This window comes from Falco punctatus (assembly GCF_963210335.1).
Source record: "Falco punctatus genome assembly, chromosome: 5".
NCBI classification, from domain to species: Eukaryota; Metazoa; Chordata; class Aves; order Falconiformes; family Falconidae; genus Falco; species Falco punctatus.
In genome coordinates, this window is record NC_137584.1 from 76,135,867 (window position 1) to 76,147,923 (window position 12,057).

The 12,057-nt window shown below is 40.5% G+C and overlaps 1 protein-coding gene across 2 annotated transcripts in view; it reads right to left on the reverse strand.

The window, feature by feature from the left end:
* Positions 1-12,057, reverse strand: part of TFAP2D (transcription factor AP-2 delta) — a 74,109-nt gene that overhangs the window by 27,155 nt on the left and 34,897 nt on the right. For both annotated transcript variants that reach the window (XM_080389158.1, XM_080389157.1), the window contains 2 exons: positions 7,681-7,846; positions 4,779-4,897 (listed from right to left, as the gene is read on the reverse strand). In XM_080389158.1, the coding sequence (XP_080245284.1) occupies positions 4,779-4,897; positions 7,681-7,846 (285 nt within the window). The remainder of the gene's footprint in view (positions 1-4,778; positions 4,898-7,680; positions 7,847-12,057) is intronic.

Sequence of the window (12,057 nt, forward strand, 5' to 3'; positions counted from 1 at the left end):
AAACTCCATTAAAACAACTTGATAGGTTTGTTTTCATGCCAGCATGGAAAGAAGATGAAGCTGTCATCAGGTGGAACTACCATTGTCCATACAGCTCTGTCCTGCTTCCAGTCAGACCCAAGTAGCAATATAAGGCCTATAATCACCAAATAATTTAAACATTTAGCCATTGGAAAAGCAAAACTTTATGTGATGAAATGTAGGCCTTTATTTAACATGGTCAACAACAAACTGACTGGAATTTGTTTGTGTTCACTCAATGTAAAAGAAAAAAAGGGAATGAAAAGATGAATTGTCATTCAAACTTATCTCTACAAAGATGGTGTATATTATTTACTAGAGCTGAAGAAATTATACTAAAATGTTTTGATGATCTGAGAAAATTATATAAAAATATAAAACATGCCCACTTTACCGGGAGCTAGGATTATTATTGTGATTGAATGTTAATGGGATATGAAGAGGTAAAATCATGAGCAAAAAGAAACAAAATTACTTATCTGCTTGTGGCTATAGATAGCTAAAAATGTAGATAGAAATGTACCTACTGTGTTTTGTGAGATAATAAATAAAAAATGTTTAAAATATATTTTTAAAACATATTTTTACTGGAAATGGAAAGCTGATGTACGCTACGAATGCACATTAGCAGTATGCGTATTTATTCACATAAGCACACACTTCCATATGACATACAGAGTAGGAATTCTAAATTATAACATCAAATTCTGAATAAAAATACAAACCTGGACATGAAAACACTCTGCAGAACATGATTTGTGATATCTCGTTGTTGAGCTAAGATAGAATATTTAAGCCAGACCAAATGATGATTTGGTGTTTAGGAGTGGATTGTGATACACTTCTGTACATATTATTTTTTGTTAAACTCTGTGAATAGAGGTCCCTCATATTACTGTACATAGGAAGTAAGTCTGCTTGGTGGGGAAAGTAGTTTGCACAAAATGTTGTAAAAGATGGTCTTTCTTTTTCTACATCATAATTTGGACAAACATTAATTTTAAGGGAGAATGTGGAAACGTGGGAAAAGTGAACGAACCGACCTCTTTTACATTAGATTTTCTGCCTTCTGCCCAGTTATTATTTACATCAGGGGGGATTCATAGTAAAGTAAGAAATGCCTAAAATCCCTGGCTTTTATAACCGATTGCCTTGTTTCAATCTAAATCGAATATCTCTATGTGCAATATCCCCAGCTCTTTCCTTCCGCAGAGACAAAGTATGCGTCTTGATCCTTTCTCCTCAAACCCAGCACGTGGCTTTGCAGCTATAGGCAGTGCTGCCTTTCCTATATAATTTGACAATTGACCAGAAAGCTTTGCCTGATGGAAAAGGACAGTTGCTGAAACTGAATTGGCAGCGACAACTCTGGAAAGCCTCAGCGGAGAGACCAGCCGCGTACCTTGACAGGTTTCTGTGGGCAGGTGCATGGAGCAGCATGTATGTCTCCTGGGTCTAGCAAGAGTGAGAGATGCTCCTATGCAGAGTGAAGGCAGAAGTTGCATCCCAGGAGAGGGACACTCAGCGTCTGAATCTCCTACTCTCTCCTCCTCCGGATGCTCTACCCAGCAGAAATGCTACCCAGGGGGAGGAGGGAGAGGCTGGAGGTGGAGGGAAAGTTTTTTCTATTTGTAGGGTGAGAAGGGAGGAGGAACAAATGGAAAGACATTTAAACAAAGGTTGGTGGGGGAGAAGTGTGACAGTTGATAGCACGGTGAAAAAAGTAACAGCTGACCTATTTTTCTCAAGAGTTTTGGTCCCCAAATGATGAATGCCATCAATTCTGTGTCCTGGAAATTTAGTGTCTTAATTAGGTTTGACAGAAAAACAAACTCCAGACTTTTTTATAAGTGCTTTTTATGGTTGGGTTTGCGTTTTTTTTTTGTAAAAAAATTTGGTGGTTTTAAAATAATTCATGCATTGATTTTACCTGCATCTGCAATTACATTCATGCTATATCTCTACCTTATAAGTGACCTGTCCAAACAGAAGTGGACATCTCTCCCCAAATCATTTCTTGCTCCCACTTGTGAAGCTTTTGACTCCTTTGAGCCAGCAGTAAGGCTTAGCCTTGGCAATGCTAGCATTTAATGGAGGAGCCTTTATTGTATCAGCTAAAATATAGGAATTTTCCTTTTAGAGCTGGTAAGAAAAATGACCTTTCCCTTCATCTAATCTAGGCACTAGAGGGCATCCCTCACCTACGGGTTTGCACGAAGATCTGTCCCGTACCGCTGGGGAGAGTCCTGCCACGCTGAGTTCATTCTCCCAGTCTGTCGTTCCACCCATTGTGCCGATTTATGTGGATGGCAACGTAAAGAGAGATGAGCTGTTCAAAGAATCCCTACTTCGGGTCCTAGAAGTCCCTACCTAGACACTAAAGATGCAACCTGACCAAAACAAGAATAATAGTAAACACTCAGCAGCCACGCTGAACCCCACATTAAGTAAGTTTGTAGAAAACAAGGGGCAACAGAATAATTTTCATGAAGTCTGGATGTTTACATGTCCATGCAGCCTAGACATTCATTGCAGTTCCTCTGCTGGACTTAGCAGTACTCCCCCAAACTCAATTATTTTAGTCTGTTTTAGAGAAAGAGAAGTATTAGTCATGCCAGAGACTTTTGAGATGGCTTTGATCAATATACCTAATCATCGTACAACTAATTTTGTCTTTTTGTAGCTTAAACAGATATTCCAGAGGTTGAGCATATTCCTGCCTTACAGAGATTAATTAAAGGCCTCAATACATTGAAGACTGTGAACATTTTTAGTAATAATAAACTTAGAACCATTTGAAGTAATCAAAAATGACACAATCCTGGCTCCTTATGAGAAGTCCACACAGTGCACCTGATATTTAGGGATTTAATAAGACCAAAAAATCATGATGTCAATTTCTGTATTGATGTCACACAGAAAAAGCCGATATTATTTTCTTCATGTCCTCTAAAACCCAGAATAAACCTGTGTCTTTGTATTCTGCTTCTTAAAGCAGCAGGAGCCAATGAAGGATGGGGTTCCTTGGGGAAACCGTGCTATGAGTTAGTACCACCTGGGAGTATTATCTTCATGTCCAAAGGGAGGAAGCTTATACCACAAAGAGTTCAAGTAGCACTGCCAAGTTTGGCCAAGGATTTGTCACACAGACAGAAAATGAGCTTCATTTTGTTTTCCGTTGGAACATTAACGCACATGGTGGTGAATTTCCCAGAAATTCCAGTGGAAAAAAATTCATCGTTAGCATGTCTAGGCAAATAGGTCTCTGTTAAAGTGAGCTCAGTCTCAGTATATGTCTTTAGGACTCAAAGTAAGGCGGTCTAAGAACAAAAGCAATACCATGGGCTTGATAATAGGTTTGGTATTGGCTTTGAGTAAAGGGCAGGGAGGCAAGAACAGCTCCATCCCTGGGAACGAGGAATCTAATTCTGACTTACAGTAGAGGTACTTTACCATCAGTACCAGGCTAGCAGTTGAAAGAGGGCTTCCTCACTCTCAGTCTCTCGTGACGAATGAGTAACTGGCCATATAGCTCTGTTTATTCTTCCCTGCTAAGCCCTGAGATGTATGAAGGACTGTGAAGGTAGGAACAGTCTTTGCGCCTCTAAACTGGTATTTTTTCCAAGACTGTAACTCCATTACAGCTTTCTCTTTATTACAAGCAGGTGTGATAAGGACACACCTGTATTTCAGAGCAGCCCCACCGTAGTTCTGTCTGTTCAGTGGCCCCTGAGAACCTTTGCCCCTCCTCCTAGATGCTGAAAAACCTCTGTTGTTGTGGATTCAGCACTCCATTGCCTTGTGGAGTCTCCATCCATTGAGATAATAGAATAGACAAGGCCCTGAGCAACCTCTCCTAATTGACCCTGCTTTGAGCAGGAGGATTGGACTAGAGGATGGCCAGAGGTCCCTTCCAGCCTCAACCTTTCCATAATTCTGTGATTCTGTGGTAATATGTGCTGAGAACTCAGCCTACTTGGCTAGATCTGTATGGACCTTTCAGGTTATGATCCTAGAAGGTGTTGACCTTTAGGATGAGCTGAGTGCTCTCAACATCAAGGAGGAGGGATCTGAAATTCCCAGAGCTGCTACTTGCAGCTAGACAACAAACTGAGTACTTAGTGGATTCACCCAGAATAGAAGAGATTCAGGTAGAGTTTCTTCCCTTTGCCTGAGGGGTTTGAACCTGCATCTCCCTGCTGAAGGTTTGAAGAGCCTCGCAGTATTTGGTGAATGATATTTAAACAACAAATAAAGGCCAAGAAAGTATCTCCTGGGCCTCTCTAGAGTTTATCTGAAAACAGATTTCATTCATTTATGTGTGGGGGGAAAAGGCTTGTCTAAATATTATGCCTTCTTATGGGAGAAAAAAAATAAATCACATTTTTGGATCAGCTCCAGGAAATTCACAAGTTTTTTAAAAAAGGAGGATAAACAAACCTACTTGTAGAGTTGGTATAAGATATTCATCTCACTCACAAGAACACTTGGATCATCGATTTGTAAGTCAGATCCCAGCACAAAAAAACACAGATCAATGCTGAGGAAACTTCAGGACCAAATCACTTGCTGGGAGCCAAGACGTCTCAGAGTGAACTTCCATTTTGCCACTCATTCTGTCTGTGGCTTTAGGCACACCAGTTCTCCTCTTTGTACAAAATACAGATTATGATATTTAACACTGTGGCCAAAAAGTGTTGCATACAAGGAAACATTTTAATTATGTTTATATTATATTGCAATATTATAAACCCTACCTTCTACCAAAGAAGTCAAGAGTGTGACATTTGCTGCTTTTCTTCTTCCTGCAGGCAAATTCAGTCCCAGTCTGTCTAATTTTTCTCGCAAGCAGCGTCCTCCATTCTTGGATTTTGCTCTATTGTGAGAGAACAGTAGGAGAGAGAAACTTGTCTTTATTCTGCACTTTTTCCCCCATGTTAATCGATGCCTAGAAATTGTATACAGATTAGTGACAAATGTGTGGGGTAATGCCTGCACTAATGACAACAATGGAAAATCTTGCAGAGCTGTACTCTGAACATCCTGCTCGCCTTGTACAAGTCTTTCATGTTGGTCCTTTGACAATGTTAGACATTACAATGCCTGTCACAGGGGCATCAGATCCTCAGACAGCTTTCCACCTAGTGGAACCTGTGGTCCTGAATTGGGCACAGAGCCTGGGATTGCAATGACTGAATATAAATACTAACAGTGCAGTCGCTTATATCTGATTTAACCACCCCAAGCTCCAAAGACAATCAAGAGAGAAACATGCACTTCTAGCACAATTAAACAGATATCTAGAAAGAAAGAGCTTTAGCCATCTATCCCACCTGGCTATAGGAGGAAGCCAGATAGCTACTCAAATGTAGATGTCTACATGGAACTCAGCTCTAGCGATCCCTCTATGATTTATGTGGAGACCTGGGTACTTAGAAATGTAGGCTACGAAGCCCAGTACTTGCAAGGAAGAAGGATAAGGCAATAGGAAATGCTGAAGCCAAAATCCCAGCCATTGCTGGTTACCCACGCCCCTATCCCAAATGCCTACATTACTTTGCTCTCAGAAAATGGTTCCTGGTGCATCCCACACCTGCTTTTCTGCAGTGTCTCAGCGTTTGAAATATCTGAGACATGCCCACTTACACAGAAGATGTAGGTTCAATTTCTTCCTCAGCCTGAGGGAATTTTAACCTGTGTCCTTTAGGCACATGCAGCAGCCAGCTGGCAGGGAATTACTGGTGTTAAAATGCTTAAACATCAAACAGTGACTGCAACCCAGATCTCTCCCATCCCAAATGAATTACCTGGTCATTAAGTGATAAAGCCATCACTACAATTACACATTTGCTTTTGTCCAACAAATATTTAATTAACCCCAATGGAGGTTGAGGGGCTCTCATCTTAGAATTATTAAGCTATTATGACTATTAAGCATGCTTAACTGGGTGTTCTGAGGTGCAGGTTCAGGTTCCTTCAGGCCGAGGAAGGAATCAAACTTGGAATACCACCATTTAGATAACCGTTTTTACACAGTGAGAGATACCACAACATTGGCCATGTTGTACATCAGGAAATGGCTTCTGAGAACACTTTATTCTGAAGAAAAGCTAGTTGGGAAAACACCTAGACAGTGACTGCTGACAGGGTGCAAAACCCACCCTGCCAGGGCTCTGGCAAACCGTGAATGGGATTTAGTTTTGCTACATCTCTGCTGGTCAACTACAGAGTGTTTGAGTCTTTTCTCTAGTTGTCACACCAACAGGTATAGCCTGACCAAATCTATTCATTTACACTCTCTGCTTTGTAAAGCAGAATTAGCGTAGCCAGGCTGCTGGCTGGGACCAGTCCCTGGCTTTTGCTAACTCCTGAACCGTGCCCAGGGTTGATTTGAAAGAGTGATACTTGGTCTGGGCCAAAAATCGATGGGGATTATTCTAGCATTTTAACAGAAGAAAGAAATTGGCCTCCGTGTTCGGGCTGATGTCCTTGCATTCTTCATAGCTTGCACTAGTGTTGAAGTCTGCGGTATAAGTATTTAAAGCATATATTCATCTGACTATTAGCTGAAGGCCTCCTCTGCAGGGTGAAGCAATAATGGAAGAAAATTTTGGGGGATGTAGATTTTGGATGTCAGTGCCTATAGAGGCAGTTAAATGGGGCTCATGCCCCTGAAACAATTTTAAGATTTGATGATCTGTAGTCATTACTCTGCAAGATGGCTCGAGACAGCTCTTGGAGTACTACATAACTTAGAATATCGCAAGCTGGTTAAAATGACTTTCAGTATAAGCAGGAGGATCAGTGTGGCCTTCAGTGACAGCAATGCAATAGCCCATGACTTTCCAGCTAGTTTTGATCAAAGGGCATTCAAGTAGCTTGTGCCATCTAAGCTGACGCCTCAGGGACATTGCGACTTACATATGCCTGGCTGAATTACAGCTGCCTCCTTGTCCTCCACTTGCAAGGTGGGACACAGACTGCCTCTTCCCTCCTTTCTGCTGTGGCTCTCTGGAGGTGGCTGCTCTGGTCCGTGAAGGGTCAGAGGCAAAACTGTACCTAATTACTTCCCTCCAGTATCTCACAGGATAAGGAGAGCAATAAAATCAGCATATTCTGTCTTTTCTGTACTCAAAAGGCATGCGAAGGAGAAAGGAAGAAAAAGGCATCCCTGCGCTCCATGGTTTAGTTTTCTATTGAGCGAGGGCTGTAACTACATTCGGTAAAACAATTTACTTTTAAATAGTTTCTCAAGAAGAAGTAAGATTTGTAGCTCTGGTGAAATTTTCTGCACATTAAGGGCTTTTCCTGTTTTGGTTGGGTTTTTGTTTGTTTGTTTTTTTTAAAAAAAAAATCATTCAAAACAAAGCAAAGCAACACCTATCAGTCTCTGATGAATAAATGAACTGAGAGGGTAAAAAAAATGAATGAGTTCACTGAAAAATGCAAACCTTCTGTGAAAAACATCAACACAGTCTTCATTTTTCGTATTTATTGAAAATTTCCCTAGAAATAGTTTTCACCCCCAGTCCATCTCCTGTTTTCCCACATGGGGACCACCTATCCAAGTAAGGAAAGGGAACAAAACCTATTTGTAGAAAACCCAATTACAGAAATTACAGCACTGTCTAGGACTTGTTATTCTCACCTTCAACTTACCTTCTCAAAATACCTCCTAAGAGGGAAGCATTGAGGCATTCTGGTGGTGAAAGGCGCCTCTTCACCTCTGCAATGGTCACTTTGTACTTGGAAGTGGAGCTGAGCAGGGATAAGCGACCAGGAACAGAGCAGAACAGGTCGGTGGGGTTAACAACACAGGTGCCACCTACAAAACAACAGATGATTTAGGCTGGGAAGACCTCTTGTTTTGACAAGCTCAGTCATGAAGAAAAATTCTGTTGTTCACTTGGGGCTGGTTTTGCTATTGTTTTTGTTAGGGTTTGGGGCTTTTTTTAGGGGTGTGTTGTTTGTTGTTTGGTTTTTTTTTTTTTACATTGTATCACATTGTTGCTTTGAGAAGATGAATGCATCAAAATTTCAGCCTGGGAAAAGTGAGTTATTAGATCTCATAAGCTTTATAGTCAAATTAGATCGTTATGGCTCTTTGATATAATTTGATTTTATGCTCAGTAGAAATTACATAATATCATTGCAAGACTCTTGTACTGAGTATGATTAACAACATAAGATTGAATCGGATTCAGGTATCATTCACAATTTAAAAAAATGCAGTTGGGGAAAAATGTAGGACGTTGGCCCTGCCGAGAAATGTTCATTTTAACTCTCATAGCAGTGTTTAGGATTACAAAGATGCACCGGCACTATAGGTTTGCAGAGATTTGCAGTTAGAACGGCTTTCCACACCTTTGAACCCTCGTATACTCCTTCTAAAGTTAGGTCAAATCCTCAGCTGATATGAATGATTGAAATCTATTGAGCTACATCAGTTTATCTCAGGTTAGTTCTAGAATTATTTATTGAAAATGGCGATTACTTGGCCTGGGTCTAAAACTGCTGAATGATGACCAAATCTTTCAATGAAGCCTGTGATCAATACCTCCTCAGGCAAAATCGAGCTTTTAACTTAAAGTTAATATGAGAGAGAGCAAGAGAGAAAACTTTCTCTGCAACTGATCCAAGAGGATAGAACAAACTCCCAGGGCAAAAAAACAGCCAACCAAACATCCTGAGGACTAACATATATTTAATCACCAAGTGCAAAACACTTTTCCTTGACCTGCCTTCTCCAACCTGACTACAATAAAAATCTCTGTGGAAGAAATAAATCTTACCACTGCATGCACAATTCTTCCCTGAGGGATATATGAGAAAAAAGAATGAGCTGCATATGACAGTGATATAAATATCATAGAATTCAATGCACTACTACTAGAAGGAGTTCAGATGATTTATGTGAGGATGATGATACAAAGACCTTCTTAGAGCAGAATGAAACTGTGCTCATCATTCAAGCTTAAAAGAAAGATACTGTATTTTTTAAGCTACCAGAATTTCTTCTTTCCTGCAAACACCTTATTTTTTTGCACAAAACCCCATCTTTTTTGCACTGCAAGAGCTCACTTCATTATGCTTAAAAATTTTAGTTTGCAATCTAAATTCTGTAGTGTGAATAGAATAGAATGGAATGGAATGGAATGGAATGGAACAGAATGGAATGGAATGGAATAGAAAACAATAGTCCACTTTAGGCAAGATCTTAACACCTTTATTTTCTTCCACATTTAAACCTTCTTAAAATTAAGGTGACTATGTGTGTTCCAGTTTTAGCAGAGACAGAGGAATATAACTGAAGGACGAAACTTAAAGGCAGACTATTGCTTGCTTGCATAAGGCAAACAGAATTTCTTTCCAAATATTTCAGCTCTTGAAGGTATATTTAAACATTTGTGCTGACAGCAACACCAGAAAATAACATCTCTTGGTATAAATCCCAGATGGGTGAGATCCTGACTCAGTACAGCAGGGTATTTTATTCCTTTTCTAATTATGTTACAGGATAGTTATTAGTGTCCACATCTCAGACAGAATATAGAGGCAAACCGTGCATCGCCAAATGTATATATACATCAAGGGCACTTATGCACATTTTTGCACAGCTCAAAGCTACAGTTCATGAGCTCATATGCTCAAATGCAGAACTCTGGTGCCACATGCCTAAAATGTTCTTGGTTTTTTGTTGTTTTGGTGTTTGGGTTTGTTGTTTGTTTGGTGGTGGGTTTTTTTCTTCATATCTGAGGCAAGGCTGTAAAGAAACCTATAAATATTTTCAATCAACATTTTCAAACTTCTGGTCTGTCAGGTACATTTGTGAAGAGTGTTAGCACTGAGTAGATTTGTTTGTTTGGCATCTTCTGCCACGCAGTACATATGCACACGTGTACATACACACGTCTCGAGAAAACAGTAGCAATGTGTACATATTTATTTACTTCAATAAGTCTGTAAATTTTATAATGAGCGAGACTGTACAGAAATCAGTGTCATATTAAAGTGTATCTTCTTGCCAGGTTAAGCCAGTATGTGCACCATTTATGCCAGATAAATAATTGTTCCTTTAATCCAAAAACCTGTTACCCTGCAGCTGCTCCTACCCTAACCAGAATTTACTGGAACACTTCTCATTACTATCAAATAGAAGACTGTTTACCCTCTACAATATTTTAAAACATCACACTTATGCAACCTGATCTTAAAGAAAGCAATTCTAGGTAAGCCAGGTATGGGTTAAAAGTAAAAGAAAACAACAAGCCTAAGTAATTTGCTTTCCAGAATCATGGAGAACAAGTTGCAAATTACAAGAAGGTAAAATCTGTTGCATATAATTACTTCACCATATTAATTATTCATTGACACAGCAACAGAGAGCGGTGTGGTGCTTTCTAGATGAAGCTATGTCTTTGTCACAAACTGTGTGCAGTTTTGAAGACACCGCTCTCCTACCATAAACACCACCTCGAAGAAGAGATGGATGAAGTCCTGGCCTTTACACTAGGTGGTAAACAGAAAAAGGCATGACAGTAAGCAAAGGGAGGGCTGCTGGGAAGAGAAAGGAAAGGGTAAATGCAACCACACTGGAAGATGAAGGGTTAGGTTTCTTGCCAAACACACACTTTTTAGTGTGTTCCTTCCCCAGTGTTCTGATCATGCATTGGAGCAGACAAATGATTTGTGAAAAAGTGCATCTCAATGGGGAGAGGGCAAGGTATGTTTTAAGTTGCGCTAGACAACAGTGGCAACAATGATCTTTTCTTTCCTGTCCACCCAACACCACTGTAGGTGCTGTTGGAAATGCCAGTCCTTGCTCAATTGCCAAGCCAGCCTTGTCAAAACAGGGTGTTTGAGAGGTGGGATGCTAACAGATACCAGCTGAACAAGCAGGACAAAATACCCTCAAAAATAGAATGGAAATAATGCCTTTCATGAGTCTAGCAGTCCAGCCTGGAGATCTCTACTCCTCTTAGCAGCTTTTACTTGTTTTAGCGATCTTTACAGACTGGCTTCTGGTACATAAGACCCCATCAGCTCATCAGATGAAGAGCCGCACACATAGCCACTGCAAAGTAATGTGCCCACCAGTGCACATAAAGATGGAAAAACTGTGGCCATTGCTCCCTGGCTGGTTACCCACACCACTGGTCCTACTGCAAGGCTAGGAGAAAGAAAAGGAGAGCAGGCAGAAGGGGAAATAGCTGGCTGGATCATCCAGCAGATTGCCTCAGCAATTTTGTGCTTCGAGTACCACATGAAATGGGCCTGTGAATGTTAAAAAGACTGTTTTTAGGACAACTGTTTATACCCACAGGGAAGTGATTACGTGGTCTGGCCTGACATAATCTGTTGCCATAAGGTACTGTGTTAGAGATGACTGTAAATGGTGATTGTTGCACTCTTACAGCCACAGAGGTCTAAAGACACAAGCAAGCAAGATTTAGACAAAGGTGAAAAATCTTTTATAGTGCAACTGATAGATTAGGGGAAAAAAAAAAAAAAGGAAAGAAAGAAGGGAAGATTTGAGGCACACAAACCCTTCTTCAGGGCTTCTCTTTCATTCAACTCTATTCAATTGCTTCTTTCTTCATGACAGAGTCCTACCCTCTGATCTGTTACCTTCATGTTGGTTTCAACAAATATGATTGTTCAAAAGGAAAAAGATGGGTGAGGAAGAGATATACTTTGTGCAGCAGACCACACTTGGGCGAAAGACCCAGGACCCAATGCTGCTGTATACTGTATCGCCCCAGCCACCAGGTCACCTCAGGAGGTTATATATAACCTCATCTAGCTGAAGGTGTCCCTGCTCATTGCAGGGGGTTGGACCAGATGACCTTTAAAGGTCCCTTCCAACCCAAACTAGTCTATCAACCTTTTCTATTCTATGATTATTGTCAAGTGGTCTGAAGGAGAGGTATAATGAAAGACTATTTTCATTTTTGCTAGCTTACTTTTGGGGCCCAATCCTTTTCCCTCTGACTGCTTCATGCTCATCACAACATACTCCTTTGTGTGAACTGTGCT